The sequence below is a fragment of the Eretmochelys imbricata genome, chromosome 17 (genome assembly GCF_965152235.1).
Source record: "Eretmochelys imbricata isolate rEreImb1 chromosome 17, rEreImb1.hap1, whole genome shotgun sequence".
Classification (NCBI taxonomy): Eukaryota; Metazoa; Chordata; order Testudines; family Cheloniidae; genus Eretmochelys; species Eretmochelys imbricata.
Genome location: NC_135588.1, coordinates 9,946,402 through 9,969,521, shown reverse-complemented (window position 1 = coordinate 9,969,521; position 23,120 = coordinate 9,946,402). Strand labels below are relative to the sequence as shown.

General features: G+C 45.9%; 1 protein-coding gene across 2 annotated transcripts; it reads right to left on the bottom strand.

Moving 5' to 3' along the window:
* Window positions 1–746: 746 nt before the first annotated feature.
* Window positions 747–22,666, bottom strand: TNFAIP1 (TNF alpha induced protein 1). 2 transcript variants are annotated; one of them, XR_013348295.1, is made up of 8 exons: window positions 22,482–22,666; window positions 16,116–16,453; window positions 13,361–13,530; window positions 12,127–12,216; window positions 11,978–12,030; window positions 8,884–9,079; window positions 3,277–7,364; window positions 747–3,160 (listed from the first exon to the last, which is right to left on the bottom strand). XR_013348295.1 is itself a non-coding variant. In XM_077836873.1 (7 exons), exons 2-7 carry the CDS (start codon window positions 16,327–16,329, stop codon window positions 7,146–7,148), a joined length of 942 nt encoding a protein of 313 aa, XP_077692999.1. In that variant the 5' UTR covers window positions 16,330–16,453; window positions 22,482–22,666; the 3' UTR covers window positions 747–7,145. The 2 variants fall into 2 exon arrangements, 1 of the variants encoding a protein (XP_077692999.1); XM_077836873.1 differs by having other exon boundaries at window positions 747–7,364.
* Between the last annotated feature and the right edge of the window lie 454 nt (window positions 22,667–23,120).

Sequence of the window (23,120 nt, the reverse complement as noted above, 5' to 3'; positions counted from 1 at the left end):
CGGCATTAGAAGGAAAGGAAGAACAAAACAGTTGAAGTGAGGAAAGGCTCCTTCCTATACCAACCACACTCAGACTAGAAATCTCAACCAGGTGGCTACAAAAAAAATACACAGGTGCCAGCAGCAAAAGAGGCAGCTAAATTAAGCTGCTAGGCGAACGAACACATGCCCAAGACGGTTAAGACAGCGCCAAAAAGGATGCACCATTCTAGACAATCAATGCATCTTGCAGGAGTAGCTGTGAAAAGAAATCTCACTTGTTTCACCCTTTGTTGAAAAGAACCACCGAATTGCTGATCAGCTAGAGATCATAAATTGTTACAGTGAACATGAAAAGCACTGAAGTTAGTACAGATAAAAACAGCCATATCAGCCTCTGGATATATAGAAATAAAAATCATAATCATAATCAGAAAAATCATAACATGGTGATGTAGGGAAATATCTACGGTGTCCTTATAAAAAGGCAGGCTGCATACAAATAGGGAGAATGTCATCAGATGAACACTCTAGTTTAGCCTGTATTTGTAGGGAGATGGACTTAGTCAAATGGGTGAAAGGCAAGCACTCTTAACAGTGCCCACAACCTACGGATCAAGAATTGGCATTACATGTCTGTGGTGCAAGGAATGTTATGCTGGAGGTGAGACCTGGAACCAATGCATGAGCTAGAATTGTGTACTCTGGGTTTACATGCGTCAGTTCAAAAAAATCTCTAACACCAATGAAAATTCAACACGAGCCACTTAAAATATAACACAATTTATTAAAAATCAGTGACCCATTTCCATTCAATGCACTGCAGAAAGTCAGAGGAAAATACTGTATTATTGGTTAATAAGTTTACTCCATCAACTTATTTCCCTTGCAAGACTGACCCTTAAGAGATTTAGAAACCAGAACAAAATGAAAGCTCCTGTGGTCAGAAAGCAGCTTGTTCACAGAATGTCAGCTAAATTATGAACAGTCACCATAATAATTTGACGTCTCTGGTAAAAAACAATTACAGTAGTCCAAGGTGCTTTATAAACATTAATGAATTAAGCCTCTGAGGTAGGGAGTGTCTCACCCCGATTTTCACTGATGAGGAAAATGAGGTTCACCAAGGTTAAGTGACTTGTCTGAGGTCACACAGCGAGTCAGTGGCAGATGCTGGGATTAGGGCAAATCTCTCAGTAAAACCTCCATTTTCCCAATAGAAGGGGTTTGGCATTACATTTGGTTATACAGGAGATTTTTTTTTTTAAACGCAAAAGGATTGTCAGAAAACATGATTCGGTTTTGGATTGTTTGGTCAGAAGCATTCAGAAAAAAAAAAAAAAAAAAAACTTACTCTGGTTTCTGGGTGTTTGAAGACCAGAACAAGCATTTTCTAGACCAGCCAGAATGCAGCTCTCAGAAATAGCACAGCGTCAGTCACTCCTGGGCCCCACCGGTCCAGATTATTTATTTATTTTTCATCATTTAGTACAAGAGAAAAAGTCAGCGAAATGGAACGTTACCATGGGATAAATGTCTCTCGTTCTGAAGCTTAAATGTCAAGGCAAAGGTTAAACATTTAGTTTTGTCTCGGCATTTATCAAGCAGTGGGAGACGGCTACCCTGCAACGCTATCCCAACTGATGTTATCGCCTAATTAAAATGGATATTAAAGTGCTGCTTAATATAAGACATTCGTTTGGAAAGCTCCAAGCCCCCTTCCTTATAGAGAGGAGGAGGGCATTTGCAACTCATTAGGACCCCATTTTAGAGAATGCAGCTTTCCCAGCACAGATGCCACATAAACAGTCCCCTGTCAAAGGGGTCACGTACAGATATCTGTTAATATTTCCCATTCATCTCCTTAGTCTAATTTCATAATTTGAATGCATAAAGTTCACTTAAACACAAGTGTGCAGACGATAGCAGGACTTCAAAAAGACTGCACCAGCTAATGATTGCTTGCTGGTGTAGTTAAAATTCACATGCTGCAAATGAGGCAAAGAGGTTTTTCTTTTCCTCCAAAAGGCTATTTTAGAGTCACAGGCACATCAATAGAACGCAAATGTAGGTGATTATGGTCTTTGTAGGAAGTTATTACAGACCTCTTAACGCGCAGCTGTGAATGCCTCAAATTAAAAAAAATCTACGCTGTCGGAAGGGGGGGGGATCATAATATGTGCTATTTAAAAACAGCAGAGAAAATATTCTCAGCAAGAATGGCTGCTTTGTCAACCCTGCAAAGGGCATTTTACTATAAATAAGCAAAGACTGTGCTTAGTACAATGACTATTTCAAAGCTGCATTATCCTTCACAATGGTACTTGTTCTCAATTATATAAATGTCAAAAATGTAACCTAGGATTCAATAACATCTAAGCAATTTACATCCTTTAAGTAAATAAAGGAGGGTTAAAATGATAATACAGAGCACAAGTTACATCAAAACTACTACTATTAAACATAACCAGAATCTAGGTAGTCATACTGTACAATCAACATGTCACGGTTTATGTGCAATAAAAGAGAACATTCAATTAACATTCTGTATTGAAATATGCAGAAATCTTTTTTTAAAAAAAATCTTTAGATCATTCAACTCTTTTGGTTAAAGAAAAGTTTCCAAATGATTTAATAAGGAAACAATGACACTGCCCATTGCTGCATTTGGATTTAGTGAGACTATGTAAAACTGTCCAACGAGGTAATCACACGGGCCAAGAAATGTTCTAAGCTCTGTATAGATACAGTACGGTCTTACTTAGCAAGTCTAACATTACAGTCATTTCACACTGTGAAGGTCTGTTTATTAGCACAGGGTCCCTACCTTTCTCTACGAATGCTGAGGATCTTCCGATGTTCTCCCACCATTGGTCTATTCCTGGGGCGGGTGCACCACTGCTTGTAACAATGGGACTGCTAGTTTTGAGCAGCCACAGGCATTTTAACTTGTCACCTAACCATGCCCTGAACAGCACTGATTGCTCCCACTAGTTTCCCAGGAAAAAAAAAAGGAGTAAACCATCCCAAGGGTCCCTGGATTCACAGAACTCATATTTCAGAAGTTATAGTATGGGGAAATTGACGTTTTTTTAAAATAACCGGAATTCAGAGATCTCAAAAGCCTTAGTCAAAACAAATCTCAGCAGCTGTATTTCTGCTGGCGTGATGTCAAAACCATCTGGAAAACAAAACATCACAGAAAGCAATAAAAAGCAGGTTATTGATTTTTATAGTGTTTTAAAGAGGCCTTTCAGCAAAAGGCAGGTGTGGTGGCATGACTGGGGCAACACTCACTGCTGGATGTGAGGAGAACGAAGAGATCACGTTCCACATGCAGGAGGCGTGGCCAAACAAAGAGAGAATCTGTAGCAACTAACACTCTGTAAAGAGGCACATACAATCTTGTTTTTAAAAGACAAAAACACCTAATGGAGGCTGACCCCCTATTCTTTCCAAATATCTGTTCCCTCCAAAATACCCAGCCGGCCCCGTGCACATCACAGCTTCGCGCTGTGAACTGAAAGATTTTGCGGAAAATAATCCCATGGGATTTTGCTTTTAAATTTGCACATGAGCGTAGTGCTGTGAAGAGGGCGCCAGCCTGATGGTCTTGGAGACTGAAGTCTCCCATTTCTCTAAAGAACGGGTACAGCATGGGTAGTGGCCCAGCACGCTTACCACAGCACTCTCCCCATCTACCTTACACCTGGTATGGAAGGGGAGTTCAGTCTCCATGGTCCTCTCCATCCTTGGCCATTCTGCCAACGAGTCACTTGTTGCCAATTGTGGTGGAGGTGTTATGATGTGGAGTCCTGGCTACCGAGAACTAGACTGAGACCCCTCAATTAATGTCAAATATGTGCCACTAAACAGCCATCAGAGGGTAACAGCTTGTGGTCACAACTAGACTGGGGCAAGGGTTTTCGGTGAATAGAAATGTTGTCAAAAAATGCACAGGGGGAGGGTTCTGAAACTATCAGTGAATTTGGGTCATGAATAGTTCTGGCCAAAAAACCTTAAAAACACATTTGGAAATATCAAAATGTTTTGAAGCGTTGCTTTGAAAGAATCTTCAAAATGTTTTGTTTGACTCAAACAATATAGTTTTTCATTTTGTTGATAAAACACAAAAAAATTCCTTCTTGGTTTGAAATAATTTTTTTTTCCAGATTTTTTTTCCAGATTTTTCCAGATTTTTTTGTTTCAGTCACCAAACAAAGAGGGGAAAAAAAAATCATTTGCTCGAATGACAGGTGATCTGGATTTAAGCTGGTGACCTAGATATGAAAGATTTTATCACCAAGATTTTCAAACACGATTAATGACTTTGCATGCCCAGCTTGAGCCTCCTTAAAGAGAGCTGATCTTCAGAATGCACCAATCAACCAGCCTCTAAAAATCAAGCTCATTTAAGATGTCTCAAGTTGGGCACCCAAAATAATTAGGCCAATTTTTCAAACGTGACTATATTTTTCCCCAGAGTTTACCAAAGTTTATGCATTTTATCTGCCAATTAATAAATAAAACAATTCTCTAGCTTATTCAGTTTATAGCTTAAATACATCTAGGGAAATAAAATATACTTAACACTGTAACCTGAAAGCGTTATTTTTTTAAACAACACATTCCATGGGCCATTTAATGAATTTTCAAAGCTAAAGCTCCATGGAGTTGAAGTATTCAAAATCTTTTGTCTAACCAGACTGCTGTAGATTGGGATGTTTGTCTGGAGAGAGGGAGAGCACTAAACGTACTGAGTAGTTTGGGTTTTTAAATGGTTTATTACGTTGGGAGGCTAGGCCAGTCTAGCATCCGAACCTCATTTCTCTCTCCACAGACTACTCTGAAGGCAATAAAACCCCCACACCTGTGGCAACTTATTCACATATTTTAAAAGGCCTCGAAACAATCCTTATTTTTCCTTTGAGACAGAAAGTCAGCCAGCTTGATCATTACAAAGGGTCAAATCCTGAGAAACTGGAGCTTACTTGCTTGAATTGGAACTTGCCCAGATTTGGCCCCAAAACATCAATTCTAAATCAAGACCTTGTCTACACGTGGGACAAGCCCCAACTCAGCCTTTGGTGACTAGCAACCAGCATAGCTGCACCACTGCTGATGCCTAAGTGTAAGCCGGGGCAGGCTGTAGTTTGCATCTATTAGAAGCAGAGGTCAGTCTCAGTCAGAAGAATTGGTAGAAACCCTGGCATGCCCTTGTCCATGCTTCGCACTCAGCACCAGTCCAGTTACATCAGGATATTCCCGAGCAGTGACTCTCACCCCCATCCCAACACACTAAGTTCAGATTCTCCTATGAATAGAAAAAAGAAATTATTTCTCATGAAAACATTGGAAAATCAAGCTTGGAAAAATCCTACCATCCACCACCGCCGCGCAAGCAACAAGCCAGTCTAGACGGGTGGCAATTAATTCCTGGCTGCTAGACAAATTGCTGCCCTGCATTAAAACAATCCTAGATGCAATAATGAACCAAGGCACACAGCTAATTGCACATTATATAGTCATCTCCTGTGTGCAGTAGGGCTGCCCCTTCCTCTGCAAACAACAACCAAACATTGAGATTGGAGGCCAGTTCTTATTTGAAGCCTAAAGCTGGCTGTCTTGGTTAGTCAGCAAACCCAGATGTTTGAAGTGCCAGCTGGGATCACTAGTTGTCATCAAGGGGGAAGAGATAGGAAAACACTGGGCCTGATTTTCAGAGGTGCTGACCACCTGCAGCTCCCACTGGTTTCAGCTGCAGTTGTGGGTGCTCAGAACTTCAGAAAAATCAATCCCTTAAGTTTTCACCTAGGCTACCAAATAAGTTGGGACCATCATGTTCTCTCACTGGATAGTCACGTTTCAGATCAAAGCTCAAGTCCAAAAACCCCTAAGCCCAAGGAGGGTTGCCACTGTAGTACCAAGAGGCGAGGAGCACACGCTTGACACATCTCTCTTTTTTAAAATATATGTTTAAAAAAATCCATTTGAGTCACAGGAGAGCTTTTAAAAACAATTATAAAAAAGGTCAGCTGAAGAAACGGTTTAAAATTCAGTATAAAAAGTTTCTCTCCTGGGGCTGTGCAGAGACAGAGCTCCGCTCTCTAACAAGGTGTAATGGCCATTATCCCTCCACTCCCACCTCCTGGCCTCAGAGGGGACTTAGAACAGAAACACATGGACAACCCCAACTGTGCGAGGGTGAGTGAGCTTTCATTGCTCTACACTTTAGTTATTTTCCCTCAATAACCGTTTTTTTCCGAGCTTGAGGAAACATGACACCAAGCAGCGCTTAGCGGCCCTCTTGATCTAGTGACTAATTCTAGAGAGATTCCCTCAATTCCCCAGGATCTATTAACACAGGGTTCCCTCCCCACCCAAAGCCCCAGAGGGTAGAGGTCCCACCATGCCCATAATTTCGCCAGGGCTCTGTTTTCTTTTAAGCTTCCACACCTTTAGGATTTTTTTTTCTTTCTTAATAATCACGTCATTTAATATTTACTCTCTAAACTTCCCCCATTTGGGCTATTTGTTAGCTTGATTCCTGAAAGCTTGGCTTGAAGTGAGACAGGCTAAGCAGTTTCGGCACCCAGGGTGATCTTTGCACAAAAGGGGAAATTCGCCTCCTCTCATGCCATGGGAATCTAACTACTTGCTCCATAAGGAAAGAGTAGCTTGAGCAGCAAGACGTAGCATTTGCTGAACGTGCTACGAATCCCACAGAGCTTCATTTGCAACAGAATTTCAAAACTAAGCAATTCCACGGCACACAGCTCTTATGGTGTCTCTGACAATGGGTTTTCAAACAGAAGCATCCTCAAATGGAAAAATACATCGCTTCTCACAAGACGTACAATGCCTGGTGGCCGCAACCTATAACAGAACAAATGAGCTCCACAGGCAGGTTCTTGGGATCCCCTCCCATCCGCAGCACATGAAGAACTGCTCTCTCTATTTACACCGCATGGTGCACAAGTAATATCACAATGACTCTGAAAGCTTCTGGCCTTAAGTGTTGCTTTTGGTTTGCGCGCACAGATGCTGGGCTGCTTCTCTAGGAAGCAGAGAAACCATTTGAGAATCAATCCCCTGCTTCCGGGACTAATTCCGCACATTCCTTAAGCTCTATGAACAAAGCAAACCGTTTCTCCTCTGCCAGCAGGCTAGTGGCCAAGCTGCCGGTCGTCGTAAGTGCTGTATCTCTTCACGTGGATGCGGCGCACTCGGTCACGCAGTTCAAAGCCCTCATCGTCCTCGCTGTGAGATGCCTGGCTTCGGTTCCGGCTCGTGGCCTCCAGCAGGGAGTTGTCAGGTACGCGTGGAGTTTCATACAGTAAAACGTTTAGGGTTTCCTCGTAGATACGCGCTTCGGGGAATTCAACCTAGGGAAGAGACAGCATGCTTTTTCCTGATGCAGACTGGGGAACAAGGCAGGAACCACTCCACTACTTATTGGTGAAGGAATTTCAAATGCTAATGCATGTGGGGATGGAGGTAAAGACAGTAAAACCGTTCTAAGAGGAAGAGACCTGTGAGATAATCTCATCGCATCCCCCAGGGTATGATTTTACTTTATGTTCTCTAGTGCTTTCACTAGCCGAGGTTTTGATGTCCCAACTCTTGGGCCATCTGCCACTTCTTTTGGGAGACTCCTGCAGAATCTACCACATCTCATTGTCAGGATGTCATTTCTGATACTTGACTGCAAAGTCTGGTCTCATTCTAGTCTCACCTGCATCAGTGTAAACAGGAGTACCTCTGTTGAGGCCAGGGGAATTACTCTAGATTTATCACACTGTAATTAATAATAAAGCAACAAATTTTTCTTCTTAAAACAGTTAATATTCAGCCCAAATTTCCCTTTTGTCTATTTTATCCTACCCTACTTTTATTTATACTGACACGTTCCCCTCTGAACAATTCTCCTCTTTTGACATTTGCATCTTCCAACCTTCTGGAGATGGTTATGCCCCATTACACATTATTATTTAGTCAAGCCACACATAGGGTCAAATTCTGCTCCCAGTTACACCAGCGTAAGTCTGGAGTAATTCAACTGAAGGTAATTTACACCAGCTTAATTGGGAGAAGAATTAGATACTTCATTCAAAGGGGGGATTTTTCAAAAACTCTTATGTGACTTAGGAGCACCAAGACCTCTTGACTTTCAATGGGATTGTTCTCCTAAAGATTATTGAAGTGCTTTTGAAATTCCCTCTCTCAATCTTTCCTCCTTATTTATTCCTTCCACTGACCTAATCATATTTTGCTCTTCTCTGAATTCTGTTCAATCTGTCAGCATTTTTTGGATACTGATATGCCCAGGACAGAATGCAGCTTGCTAGCCAAGTGTTCCCCAAGCAGAGGGTCCCAACCCACCAGTGAATCACAGGAAAGGTCTAAGTGGGTCACGCATGCCCCAGAGGCAGTCCCTCCCTCCCATGCTCTTGCTTCCTCTGGCAGTGGCATAGGGAGCAGGATCTGGACAGCAGTGGCATGGAAGAAGTGGCTGGAGTCAGCGAGCAGACACCTGGCAGCCATCACAGCCTGGCTGAGGCTGCAGGAGGGGCAGAGCTAGGAGAGTGAGAACCAGGGGACTGGAGGGTTGAGAAGGCTGGAGAGAGAGAGAGAGAGCGAGCGAGCACGCAAGGATAATGCGGACAAAAGGCAATTGGGTGGGTCACCAGTAAAAAGTAGGGGAACAACTGTGCTAGCCAGTGAGTGGCCCAAGTCATTTGGATTTCATTGATCATCAACGGCTCAGTCAGCGAGTTGAGATCACCCCTGACCTTACCTTCTCCTTCTGACCTGGTCTGAGTCTCAGAGATCTCACGTGGCTGTGTAAAGCGCTACCAACTTTGTTACCTAACTACAAGATTCAAGGAAGACAATTCCCAGTACCTTGGTTTGTTTCTTTTCTGTGGCATACACTATCGAGGTGCAACAGACCTCAGCGAGCTTCCGCCCCTGTCCGTAGAAAGACCAGCAGCAAATTTCATCCCCTATAACATCCTTAATGAAGAGGACTCGGCCGTTGAAGCGGAGAGAGAGTTTATCGAACAGTTCTATGTTCTTCAGTAAGTTATCATCCGAGTTACTGAAACACAGCAGCAAAGGCAGTAAAAAGGTCTTTGTGGTTTAGCAATTGGCCTGCACCGTAAACTGCACAGGCTTAATATTCCTACCCCACCATGGCTGCAAGCATTAATCTAAACTGGAGGATACAGCTACTGACTCATTGCTATGCACTGGAGAACAGCCAACTTGGAACACAAATAGGATGTTCTGCTCCCCCGAGCAAATGCTCCTTTAGAGGTCAAATGATGTAATTAATATAATGGTAGCAGTTTCCTATGTCATTATAGCAACAATCAAAACCTGCATCCTGACCAACGTCGGAGCTAATCAAATCATATGCTTACTATGGTTCTATTTAGCATGGCAACAGGAAATGACCCCAGAGAGCCAACGCAAGGGTCACAGAACGTGTCCAAGGTCAGTAGAACCGTCATTTTACAGAGTCCTCCTTGTACCTAGGATGATACAGGGCACAATTTTCAAAAGCATCCAAGTGATGTAACTGCCCTTGAGAACTTTACCCACAGTATCACTTCAATATATTTGAGTTTAATAAAGATGTTGAGTGACCTTGAGCCTATCTTGGTAACGATGTAATGTAATTCACATCGTAAGACGTGTAAACAACACGGTCAAGCTGACGCTAAAACCCACTTTGACCAACTCTAAAAGACAGGCCCCTACTACTTTGGCCCAATTCAACCAAACGTATGTAACCCACTCGGAACGGTGCTCTGTACCCCTCACGTGTGGCTTGGCCACACAGAGGTTGATGAGCCTGCAGCAGCCGTGGCTAACAGACCTGGTCGTTTAGCTCAGGCAGCAAAGGCTCATTCTTCTGGGTCCAGAGCCCCAGATTCAATCCAGATGCTGGTGCCCCACCCCGTGGTGCTCCACTTCTACACTACAAACCTATATTGGTACAACTATGTCGCTCAGAGGTGTGAAATATCCACACCCCTGAGCGACGGAGCTATACCGATTTAACCTCCCCTCACCATAGCTACCGCCGCTCGGGGAGCTGGATTAACTACGCCTATGGAGAAACTGTCCCGTCAGCATAGTAACATCTTCACTAGAGCACTACAGTGGTGCAACTGCAGCACTGTACATGAAGATAAGCCCTAGTAGCCCTGCTGAGGCCAGTGGGACTAGTTGTGAAGCAAGGCACGCCCCATAAGAAGGGTGGCAGAAGTAGGCTCTAAGGCAGGGAGTATTCGCTTTAGAGGCCTGAGAACCATTGGCGATCAAATTGAAGACAGGTGGAATAGAGCAGGCCAAAGTCTTCCGCTCCCTGGGGCGTGAGACCGATTGGCCCCGAATCCTAGAAGTGTCGAAGTTCAGTGTTTAGTATTGGTGGGACGATTTGGTCTGGCATTCAGCTAATGGCGTTCAGACGTACTGTGGCAAACCCAAGCCACTGCGTCATCCTGGGCCAAACTAGCTTGGGCAAACTTCAGAGGCCTCCAAACGTGGAAGGGGAGGGAGAGATAGCCAGGCAAGAAAAAGAGCTGTAGACGCAACATAGTAAAATGGACAACCCTTAAAACCACAGGGGAAAAAAAAATCACACTTTGTGCTTATGCAGCACCCTGGAGATTCTTCTGTAGGTATTTTTCATGATGATGGGTAATGGTCACCATTTTACAGGTGGGGAACTAGAGGCTTTAAGTGTTTTGCCAAGGTAACAGAGCAGGTGGCAGGGCTGGGAAAAGAACCCAGGAGTCCTGGCTCCCAAAACATTCTGTCACATCGTCTCCTTACTGACACAGTAAGCGAGCAAGCTGTCTTCAGTGACGAGGATAGGGAAGAATTGGCGGAGCGGGGGAGAATATTCTTTACCCTGGTAAGAGAGAGTGTCTATAAAGAGATGCCTCATACAGCTGTCATCAAGGCATAATAACTGAGTCACAATTTCCCTGCGTACGGCTCCAGTCGCTCTTATTAGGGCCTCTCCGACTTCAGACCCCTCCTGATGAATATGCTATTTTGTCTTTAGCGCAGCCTCATTGCTGGATAATAAAGGGAAGCACGGCCAGGAGTACCGTGGAAAACACCGCCCCCCCCCGAGCTGGATGATGAATGTGCTGCCTTCTAGCATTCTCTAGTGGCCACCTGGAGTTACACGTTTGTTAGAATCAGTCTCTCTGGCAGACAAACAGCACATGTGTCTAGAGACCCAAGGAGGTTGACAAAACCGCCATGATGGTGTTTCAGAATGAAAGGCAAATGGCTAGGGTTCTGTAAGCCCCGCCTTAGGGCTGGCTGTGTTGCTTCAAGCTCCTGATCTGGGAAAACCAGGAGCCACTTTGGCAGTGGTGTCACAAGAGTGACACCACAGAACCCGAACAACACTCTGTTTCTTTCCTCAGTGTCACACAAGGAGAGCAACTATCCTTATTGCTAGAGCCTTACAGGGGCAGTTCCCACTCTGATGTGTTTCACATCTCTGCCTTTTACATGTCCTTTACAACGATGTAATTAATTGATTTCAAAAGGGGGGGGGGGCTGGAATAACTAGGGGTGCTGTAGGTCTGGACCAAGGTGGCTTAGCAGGGCTGCATGGGAGCTCAGGAATGGAACTGCAGAGGGAGATACAGGTCACAACTGCATTAGCATGTGGGTGGAAGTCTACCCTGCATTGCCTTACTCTGCCTGGCTTCAGCCAGTGCTATTAGCAGTCACGCTTCTCTGAGCGCTTTGAGAGACAGCCACCTCCACTACCCACACACTGAGCTCTAACAGGCTGCATTCCCCCTGCAACCCAAGGAGCCTGATCATCCTCTGTCAATCAAGAGTAACTGCACTCAGGTGCACGAAGAAACACTCCTGGAAGAGGAGAATCAGGCCCTTGCACACCCAGCCCTGGTAGCCAACGAGGAACGTTTGCTGTCCGCGTGGAACACTCAAGACATACCTGGTGTAGGAATATTTGTTGTTGCTCCTGTTATAAAGCAGCTTGACAACAGGCTGTTAGGAGAGAAAAGAACAAAGGCAGGGCAGGTGAGTTTTGTACTGTAAACAGCTTGGCAGAAATAGAGTGAGTGGTGACGGAAAAGCAGTTACTTTCATGGAGGATTCAATGAGCCTCTCTTCTTCCTTTGGTGACGTGATGATGGGGATGTTACAGACGGGCTCGTATGAGTCTTTCTTGTCCTGGTTCAAATAAAGTAAGAGGTATAACTAACTTGTGGGCACCTCCAGCCATGTTCCCAAGCCCTCCAACGCAGAGAAAGAGCACAAAGTTGCTATAGTAACCCCACCATATTACCTTGAGCTGCAACTCAGAAATACAGCGAGATGTTTCTTAGCCCCGAAAGGCAGTGATAATTGAAACATTCAGATGCAAATGGATGTCATTCCTACAGACTCCAAGCCTGCTGTGGGTTAAAGGGGCAGGGGAAAATGCTTGGGCCAGTTTTATCAACTGCCCACTGTAGCTCAGTCATCACGAATCACACATTTGTTGGAGAGAAATGTACCTCACTGAAATGGACTCAAACTGCTTTGTCGTACAAGCGACAAGCTATCCTAACTCCAGCTTCCTTATGCAGTGAACTAGAGCGCCAACTACCGGCTTCTTGAGTAGAAAATATATCCAAACAAATCAAAGTCAATTGTCTATCTACTTACATGGCCCCCGTATCTGAGAATCTCACAATCTTTAATACTCTCAACATCCCTAGGAGGCAGGGAAATGTTACTATTTCCAGTTTACAGAACGAAGGCCCAGAGAAGCTGTGACTTGTCCAAGGTCTCACAGGGGGTTTGTGGCACAGCAAGGACTTGAACTTGGGTCTTGCAAGTTGTAGGCTGTAACCACTGAACCATCCTGCCTCTATTTAGGCCACGATAGCACTTTATTCCCAAAGTGCTTCACAAACCACGTACACACTCAGAACTGCTAAACTTCCGCCCCCTCTAGGGTGGAAGCCAGAAGCACAATAGTGGGATTAGCTGGGGATATTTTGGCCAAGTCATCGCTCCAAATCCCTTCTCTACCACGAATCATCACAGGACACTTACTGTCAAGGAAGAGCAGAGAACAACATGGTTTTAAGCTCTTATCCAAAAGAGGGAGAGAGAGAGCAAGAGGTATGTCTCTCAGTTTATCTGCCTTGGAAAGAGACCCAGATGGGGATCAAAACTGACTTTAGACATTTCAGACTTCATATCAGACTGTACCTCATTACACCAGTACCTCATTTAAACACAAGCACTTTCAAAGCATGTACAACAGAAGGTAGGTCCCCGATAATTTTTAGAAGTGGAAAAACCTCAGGCTGCTGCCATGTCTTACCTGGAGAGCTGCCTGGCACATGTCTACTAAGCCCTGAATTAGGTAATATTTCGCTTCTGCCATCAGCTCTTTGATCTCCTGCCTGTTTTTTGGAAGCGCGATAGTGTTGTCTCGGAGGTAATTTAAAATCACACCGAAGTGTTTCCCACAACGGTCTATAAGGATCCACCCTGAAAGACAAACACCACGACATTTGAGTGCAGCACCGTACCACGGGAGGCAAGCAGCAGCTCAGCAAGGAGGCAAAACATGGAATCTCAGTGCAACAGCTCTCAGGCCTCATCTGTGGATAATTCATCTTCCTAGTGCCTCTTGCAACAGAGCTTGCCCAAATTCCCAAGGTAGTCAGTGGGAGTCTTTGTTGACTTCAGGGGAGCTAGATCTGGCCCTCAGAAGAGAAACTGACAGAGGAATTGCTCTTCTCAATGGCCCAACCACCAACCTCCCAAAAGGAAAAAGTTTCCACGCAGATTCCAAAGCCCAATAAGACCGAGATGAAAGAATCTGAAAACACTCAGGCTTTTACTAACAGGGATAAAAACACCCCATTAGAATCCTAGTGCATTGTTTTCTCCACTGATCAATCCACACACACTCATCCCAGAACTGTTTTCTGTGACTTGCCTTGTCTATATTAGATTCCAATCAACTGGGGACTTGGATCCATTTAAATATTATTGGAAGGTACCAATTGGCACTATTACAGTAGTTCTGTTTAACTGACCGTTTAGGCAGTTAGATCTATAAAAATGCTTATTGTTAAATGTGGGGGAATTTTTTAAAGAAGCTCAGCACTATACCAGAGAAGTTGGTTCTTACTGCCTTCATGTCTAAGTCATTTCTGTTGCCTACAGGTTGTATGGGCAAACAATAACCTTGCATGGTGCCAGAATAGTACAACCATGTGAAACGCAGTGAACACTGGAACCCAATCTCCAAAATAATAGGCATGAGAGTGAATTTGGGGTGGGAAGGCTTTTCAGGAGTCCTATTGGATTTTTTTTTAAGTTGTTGGAATGGATTTTGTGGTTTTTATCTCTTGCGCCTAGAGAACATGATAAACTCAAACACGAATAAATATCAAGATCTAGGTGTTCAGCAATAAGCGAGATCTATTGGACTGTTGTAGTAACAGATATTTTAAAGCAATTAAATATTCTTCAAGTGTTTACAACAAATATGCATAATCCAATAAGAAAAGCTAAGTGAAAATACATGACTCTTCCCTTAACCCTCTACAAGGGAAGGGTAGACCCCCGCCAACGTACATTGCCATGCAGAGAAGCAGATGCAGTATTGCCAGGCAGCTTAGTACTAAGAAAGTATTAAAAAAAACTAGAGGAGACTTGCCAAAAGCGTTTGCAAATTCTAAAGGGATTTGAGTCTAAGTTCTGCACACCACCTGCTGGCATTTGGCAGAGGTTTCACCAGTCCTCTTTCCCAGTTCTTGAGAGAGAAATCAGATCAGCATTCCACGGATGCCAAGATATAGAACAGGCCAGTGAAACCAATGAGGAAAAAGCCATTCTGGTCTAACACACTAAAGATATGCTATCACACCGATTTAGTTAAACTGAATATTTGACAGGCAAGCTACACGGATATATGCCAGCTTCATACCAAAGTACAATATCCATACACAAAGCTGAACTGAGTTAGTTTAAACCTGGTGCAACATCGCCCCTTAGGTTAACCAGTGCCACTTTTATGAGTAGATGAGCCATATGAAATATCAAGAGGTTAAGCGACTTGCCCAAATTCGCACAATAAATACATGGCACAGCAAGGGCTAGAATCCAGATCCCCATGTTCCCAAGCCCACACTCTTGACACCCAAGAACATTCTTCCCTGGGATGAGCAAATAGATTTTTTCCTGCTTTTGCTTATATTTGTATCGAGCGAATCAGGGATGGTCTCTCTCAACATAACTCCACAGCTCTATTGAGCCCACATTTTTTCTGCTCTTAAATGTGTAGTTTGGCCTAGCCCATTGCTAGACGGCGTGTGAAAGCATTCATGGCCACTGCTCATATGGATGCTCTTCCTTGCTCTCCTATTTAATTAAAGCTGCCAAGTTAAGCTTGTTTAGACTGTAAACTCATAGGGGCATCGACTATCTTTTTTATTATCCATGTGCACAGTACAATGTGGCCCTGACCTGACTGTGGCCTTTAAATGCTACCTCAATTTAAATTTAATATCGTAATGAACAAGCAGCACATGCCACGGAGACCCAAAAAGCAGCACCGGGGTTTGGCAACACGAGTCGGTGCTTCAAACAATAAAAAGCGCTGCCACTTGTCTGCCCCCTTCCCATGTTTCAATTGACGCCTCTACACAAGATCCTACGAGTGCCAACCCACACGCATCTGTTCAGTCCTGACAGCAGCATAGGCCATCCACATACCAGCTGCGACAGGAGTGGAGCAAATGATGGGGAGGGATAGCTCGGTGGTTTGAGCATTGGCCTGCTAAACCCAGGGTTGTGAGTTCAATCTTTGAGGGGGCCATTTCGGGGTTGGGGGCAAAAATTGGGGATTGGCCCTGCTTTTGAGCAGGGGGTTGGACTAGATGACCTTCTGAGGTCCCTTCCAACCCTGATATTCTAGGATTCCTTGCTCCAACTAATGTTGGTAAAGAAGGGGGAAGTTTACTCCCCTTGGTGCCTTTGACAAGAAATCTCCACCTAAATCCCATGCATTGACCGAGTCCTAGTCTCAGACACGCATGTGGCTCCTGTCGGCACTCCCTTACCTTCCTTGTCAGTCAGCACTTCCATCCTGCCACTGAACATGGCCTTCAGCATGGTGTCATGCCGGGTCAGCACCTGCACTGTGGTGTAGTACAAGGAGCCCCCAACGTTGAGCCGCACGTACTTGTTGCCCAGGCTACCCTCTTTGAAGCTGCAGGTTTTGGGCTTGGCTCCTGAAGACCGGCAGATGGTGGTGAGGCACGTGTCCCCAGACATCTCCTTCTGCAAGTAGATGACGACTCTGCAGAGGGTTGGCTTGATGGATTCCGCCGTGGTTGGGAGGGTCAAGAATTGCCGGATGGAGAGGGCAGGGTAGAAATAGTCATAAATTGCTCAATCCCTGGGTGGGGTTAGAAACAAGGGGAAGAGGATGAGATCAAGGAGGAGGCCTAGAATTACCGTCTGCAATGAAAACATGCAGCCTGCGTCATAGAAGGGAGGGACTGTAAGAGGATACAGTCTTTCACCCTGGGGTTCCCACGTCAAAGCTAGCCTAGGTGGATTGTTACCAACACCTAGCAGCTGGATAGCTTCCGCAACGGAGTTCTGAGGGAATCTTCTTCGGTTTTTATTAGACAAGCTCTATGGTTTCTGACCGCACTCAGTGTTGGTCTGGCACTGTTACTGTTCTCACTGAAGACAATAACTTCCATTGACTTCAATGGGAGCAGAGCTAGAGCACTTTTAAAAATCCCACCTAAGATGGTTATCCCTGTCCTCCTTTTCCCCCCTTTCTTTTAAAAAGACAGAATTTGGATTCTAGTAGCCAGCCAGGAACATTGCTGGTCTTAATGTATGTTTATAAACCACTTTGATAAGAAAGGCAAGGTATTATCAGCAGGCATCACTGAAAGGCTGAATGAAAGACTGAAATAGGGCAACTATAGAAGAATTCTCTGAGTTTCAACATCAAGGTTTGAGTGCATGCCTAATTACAAATGTGTCGGGAAATGAGCTATTTCCTCACAACAAAATCATGAGAAAATAATCAGGCCATTGGCATTCGGTAAGTGTTTAATGAAAGAGCCTCCACCAAAAAAATCTGGTTTTGATTTTCATTTCAATAAGAGACAAAACTCTGCAGCTTATTTCAAATGATCGATTGAAAATAATGGCACTTCCACCACATTTGGCCAAATGAAGCTTTTCTGGACTTTGCAAAGTTTAGCCATCAGCCAAACCTGAACCCACTGTGAAATACTGCAGTCTGAATGTATCTGTACAGCAGCCGGAACAATAATGGCACTTCCACCACATTTGGCCAAATGAAGCTTTTCTGGACTTTGCAAAGTTTAGCCATCAGCCAAACCTGAACCCACTGTGAAATACTGCAGTCTGAATGTATCTGTACAGCAGCCGGAACTCTGCTCTCTCTCTCTCAGCTTCCCAGAAGGATATTACACTTCTTGCTCAGAGCCCATCCTACACAATAGGAGGGTTTCCTGCACTTCCCCTAGCTGAAATGACAGCTTGTAGATCTTTTCTTTTAATTGGAAATCGGTATAGCAGCTGTGGCAGTCTCAGTTTTCAATTATTACAGTTAAACCCTGTAATCACCATTTGGGTCACTCCATTTCTCCATCCATACTCCATTTCTTGGTACATCCTTCCAGTCATAGTTGTTCCTGCTGTAGGTAGGGTAGCTGATGCTGTATTAGAGTTCTAATATGGAGAAAGCTGTTTGGGATCTGTTTGCTGGAACATCCCATACTGATGAGTGCAGATGAGAAACTAAGTTAACCTGTCACGAATCCAGTCTGAGCCCCACCCTTGCCTCTGCTCTCCTCTCTCATCCCTACACAAGGTAAACAAGAAATGGAACCAAAAGAATAAGAGCAAAGATGGACCAAATCTAACATGTCAGATCCAGATTTTTCCAGTTAGAGGATTTGGGATCTAGATTTCATGGGCACTGCACTGCATTCTGCTGAACCCAGGAGAAATTTCACTGTGCTACCAGTGCTGAAATCTTTTTTCCTTCCTTCCCACTATGCCATAGTCTACTTATCTGTCCATTCCAGATTGCAAGCTTCTCCTTGTCATCTCACTTCTCCGTACCATCAGTGGCCTTGTACAAATAACCTGCTATCCACCATACAGACAGCATGAAAGAGCTAACCATTCATCTGATATAGAAAAACCTCTTGATAGCTACACACGGCATCTTAATTGTAAGAGATTTGAAGAACTCCTGACTTTACAGGCATAGAAGAATGCTCTTATAGCATCATTTCCCATTTTGACTGTTGTATCTGAGTAATCATGACAGGTGGGCTCTCTTAAGCCACAGTGAGTAGGAAGCAAACTCTGCAACCCACAAGGACACAGCAAATTCCACAAAGCATTTATTAGGCCAAGGCAGGTCAGTCAGGTTATAACTGGCTCGAATGGCACTCCTATGAGCTATCAACATTCTTAACCTTGAGCTGAACAGCCCTAGAAAACAAAGCATACATTCTTTTCTACCTCTGAACACAACGGAAGTTGCTTCCTAGCTGATCACATTAACACCAAGCATCCCAGAGATCAGTATGAATCACAGGCAATCACACATCTCAATTGTTGATCTACAGGCGATTAATCACTATAAGCTGTGATCAGCAAGACCTGTTTGTGTGAGTACTGTCACACGACAAGATCACTGAACAAAATAATACCTTTCATTTGTCCAGGACTTTTTATCAAGGTCACTTAGTAAGTCTGTCATAGGAATGGAATGGGAATAAAGCCCAGGTCTCATATCTTATTTCAGGTTTCAGAGTAGCAGCCGTGTTAGTCTGTATTCGCAAAAAGAAAAGGAGGACTTGTGGCACCCTAGAGACTAGCAAATTTATTTGAGCATAAGCTTTTGTGAGCACGAAAGCTTATGCTCAAATAAACTGGTTAGTCTCTAAGGTGCCACAAGTACTCCTTTCCTTTTTATCTTATTTCAGGTACCCCGACCTGTGCTTTTGCTGCTATATAATCCATCCTCCATTATTTCGGTGCTTTGTGTTTCTTATCTTGGGGGGGAAAAATCAATTACGTCAGTTTTATTTTTGTTTATAGGCATATTCACTTGTAGGTTTAAGTGGGAAATATACTGATTTAAAATCAACTGGCTTCATTTGGATTTTTTTTAAACAATTAAAGTAGTCCTAGGTTTTTACATAAAGTATGTTTTTACAAAATTTAATTTTCAAGCCCAGTTAATGTAGTTTTAAATAAAAATGCTTTTAAAGACCTTCAGACTGAGTGATAATAAAGGTTTTGTAAAGGACAGAATTAAAGGGTCTGATCCTGCAATGAATGGCAGATCTCCACACTCCATCAGAGTCCCATGAACCCTACATGGGTCTTCCTGACTGCACCTCATTGCAGAATCAGGGTCTTAGTGTTGTTATTTTTCCAACGAAGCAGAGAGTAGAGTAAAATGGGGAAATCCTTTTTGCCAACTAGCCAAGCCACATAAGAGCAAACACCATTGATTTAACATGTTAATAAAGACATAGGCTAGGAAACTTCACCCACACTCAGCAAGGAAACCCTCAATTACTGTCTTTACTGTAAGAGGGAAAGTTTGTTATTCTGTCCTTCTTTCCTGCCTTGTGAGGGAGGAGAGAGAGTCAAAAGTGTACACACCGTAATACAACATTTCATAGCTCACATCACAAAATTGTCCCAGCTGAGAACTATTATAAACAGCTCAAGAGAAGCATTCAAACAGCATCATTTGTAAACTAAGCACTATAGAGGACACTCCCCATCTCTTGGTCCAGCCCAGTAGGGAGCTGGAAGATAGAGACAAACTGGTGTATTAGTTTTCACTTGTTTTACAATAGCACCTAGAGGCACTAGCTGACATCAGGGCTCCTTTGTGATAGGCCCTATACAAACACAGAACAAGAGACAGTACCTCCATCAAAGAGTTTACAGTCTATCTAAATAGACGACAAACACCGCCACCACGCTCTTACATAGCGCCTTTCATCAGACCTCAAAGCGCTTTACGAAGGAGGGTGAGATAATATCTTTAACTGGACCAATTTCTGCTGGTGGAAGAGACAAGCTTTCAAGCGGCAATGGAGATCAGTATTATTATCTCCATTTTACACATGGGAAAAACTACCCACAAGGAAGACAAGTAACTTGCCCAAGGTCAGTGGCAGAGCTAGGAACTGAAACCAGATCTCCTATTCATATTAAGAATTGATTTGTAGGAAAGAATACTTATTGGCAGACAGCGTGGCCTAGCCAATAGAGCACTGGACTGGAACTCAGGAGACTGGCCTTTAATTCCTGGCTCTACCATGGACCTACTGGCTGACCTTATGCAAGTCATTTTCTCCTCTGTGCCTCAGTTTCCCCATCTGTAAAGTGTGGATAATGCTACTGACCTCCTTTGTAAAGCACGTCGAGATCTCTGGATGAAACGCACTGTATAAGCGCTAGGTAGCACTACTAGTGGTAGTTTGACCAGACAATGAAATCAGTCCATCATGGGAGGGAGTTCTACTGGGTACCGTGGACAATATTTAAGGGTATGTTTCAGCAGCTTCTTTATTGCATATTTGTAGGGTGGCAAAAGAGAGACCTTTCCCCAGGTTCGGCGACAGATTGCAGAGAAAATCACGACTGAACAATCAGGAATTTATTTGCAAGGTAAGAGGCGTGGGGGGAGAGTGAAAAGGGAATCTAAGAATTCCCTGCTCTAAATAAAAAGAGAGCACTTTCCATCTTCAGGCTATCCTCAGAACCCCCATGAGAAGGACCCGCCACAGGGGGCCTGCTTTACAGAGGAATAAAATATTTCTGGTTATGGGTGCCTCTGTGCTTTTACATTTACAAATACTAGGTCACCCTCACTATACCCCTTGGTGAACTCTAAGAATTCTTAGCCCCGCTTTACAGGTGGAGAGAAATATGGCCCCAGCCCTGATGAGCTAACTGTTGGGTAGGACACATCACCTGAAAACACTGTAAAACTCTTTGGGGAAGGGACCATCTTTTTTGTTCCAGGTGTTCACCGCTTAGCACCACAGGGCTCTGGTCCAGGAGTGGGACTCCTAGCCACTACTGCAACACAGCTAATGAATGACGACGACAAACAATGAGGGGAAGAGAGGAGAAGGGTTGCCAACTCTCATGAAGTTACCGTAAGTCTCACTATACTTAGCATGTCCCTTAACACATTTTGTGAAGCGCTCTGAGACCAAAAGTGCTATTGATGAAAAGTGCTGGATAAGAGACAGGTATTGTTATTATTAAAGCCCCAGCTCCGGGAACGAAACCAATCTCAGCCCATCCAACCCCCCCCGTCCCTTTTTCCTTTCATTACAAGGAGAAGGCTGAAACTGGAAACCCAAAGGCTCCAAAACAGGAAAGCAAATAAAAATAACCCAACGCTTGCTATTAAGTCCCATTATTTTTTGGCCAGTCTCATGAATCCTTTTGGCCAGGCCAATGATATTGGCGTGTGCGTGGGTCTGGCAATATTGGATGGATGCTTCAGTTAGTTACATATACTCCTTGAGGGTACGTACCTAGGAGATGGGGTTGGCGCATGCTTCCTCACCTCCCCAGGTAGTTACCCAGCTCCTCGGCTCCTGCCCCCCCCCAGCCCCCTGCTAGTTACCCAGCTCCTCGGCTCCCGCCCCCCCCAGCCCCCTGGTAGTTACCCAGCCCCCCGGCTCCTGCCCCCCCAGCCCCCTGGTAGTTACCCGGCCCCCACCCCCCCCGGCCCTCTGGTAGTTACCCAGCCCCCCCCCGGCCCCCGGCCCCCGCCCCCTGCTAGTTACCCAGCTCCTTGGCTCCCGCCCCGCCCCCCCAGCCCCCTGCTAGTTACCCAGGCCCCCAGCTCCTGCCCCCCCAGCCCCCTGGTAGTTACCCAGCTCCTCGGCTCCCGCCCCCCCCAGCCCCCTGGTAGTTACCCAGCTCCTTGCCCCCCTCATACCTCCTCGCCCCCCAGGTATTTACCCAGCTCCTCGGCTCCCCCCGCCCCCCGGTGATTTACCCAGCTCCTCGCCCCCCTCACCCCTCCGGGTATTTACCCAGCTCAGCAGCTCCCCCCACCCCCGGATATTTGGCCGGCTCCCCGGCCGACCCCGAGCGGTAGTTACCCGTCTCCTTGGCTCCCCGCCCGGGTAGTTACCTGGCTCATCGGCTCCCCCCCCCCCGCCCTGCCCCGCGGGGTGCTTCCCCGGCTCCCCCCCCCCCGGCTCTGCTTCCCCGGCTCCCCCCCCCCCCGGCTCTGCTTCCCCGGCTCCCCCCCCACCGGGTCTGCTTCCCCGGCTCCGCCCCCCCCGGCTCTCCCCCCCCACCGGGTCTGCTTCCCCGGCTCCCCCCCCCCGGGGCTGCTTCCCCGGCTCCCCCCCACCGGGGCTGCTTACCCGGCCTTGGGGCCGTCGCGCTCCGCGGGCTGCCAGCGACGCTGCCTCACAGACCCCGCTCCAGGGGGTCCCGGGCCCGAATCTCAGCCCTGCTCAGGGCACAGCCTCCAATCGCAGCGCCCCCGGCCTGCGCTGGGCCGAGCTCCTCTCGCCGCCACAGCCGGGACCCGCGACCCGGGACCGCTCCCTGCGACTGGGACTACGGGCTCCAGCATGCCCCGGGACCGCCCGCCCGGAAAGACTACAGCCCCCAGCATGCCCCGGGGCCGCCCGCCCGGAAAGACTACAGCCCCCATCATGCCCCGGGGCCGCCCGCCCGGAAAGACTACAGCCCCCAGCATGCAACGGGGCCACCGTCCCCACAGGACGACAGCCCCTAGTATGCAACACGGTCACCACCCTGGACGGGACCACTCTGGCTGAATGATTTACAGCCCCCCCAGCCGGCAACGCCCCCCCCCGTGGCGCCGCCCCACCCGGGCACTGGCCGTTCCCAGCGGGCACCGCCCCCCAGGCGCGGCCAGCGCTGGCCACGCGGTTTGAAGAGCCACCGTGCCCGGGGTGAGGGGCTCAGGGGGCCGCCGCCGCCGCAGCCCCCCCGGACTGGCCACGCTTCCCAGCATGCCATGGGGCGCCTCC

What these genes read in the sequence shown, in the direction of transcription:
- TNFAIP1 (XM_077836873.1), bottom strand. Translation starts at nt 16,329, where the DNA reads ATGTCTGGGGACACGTGCCTCACCACCATCTGCCGGTCTTCAGGAGCC. An exon ending in TCATTGAATCCTCCATGAAA is followed by an intron (nt 12,031 to 12,126) that starts GTAACTGCTTTT and finishes CTCTCCTAACAG; the next exon opens with CCTGTTGTCAAGCTGCTTTA. An exon ending in AACAAATATTCCTACACCAG is followed by an intron (nt 9,080 to 11,977) that starts GTATGTCTTGAG and finishes GCTGTGTTTCAG; the next exon opens with TAACTCGGATGATAACTTAC.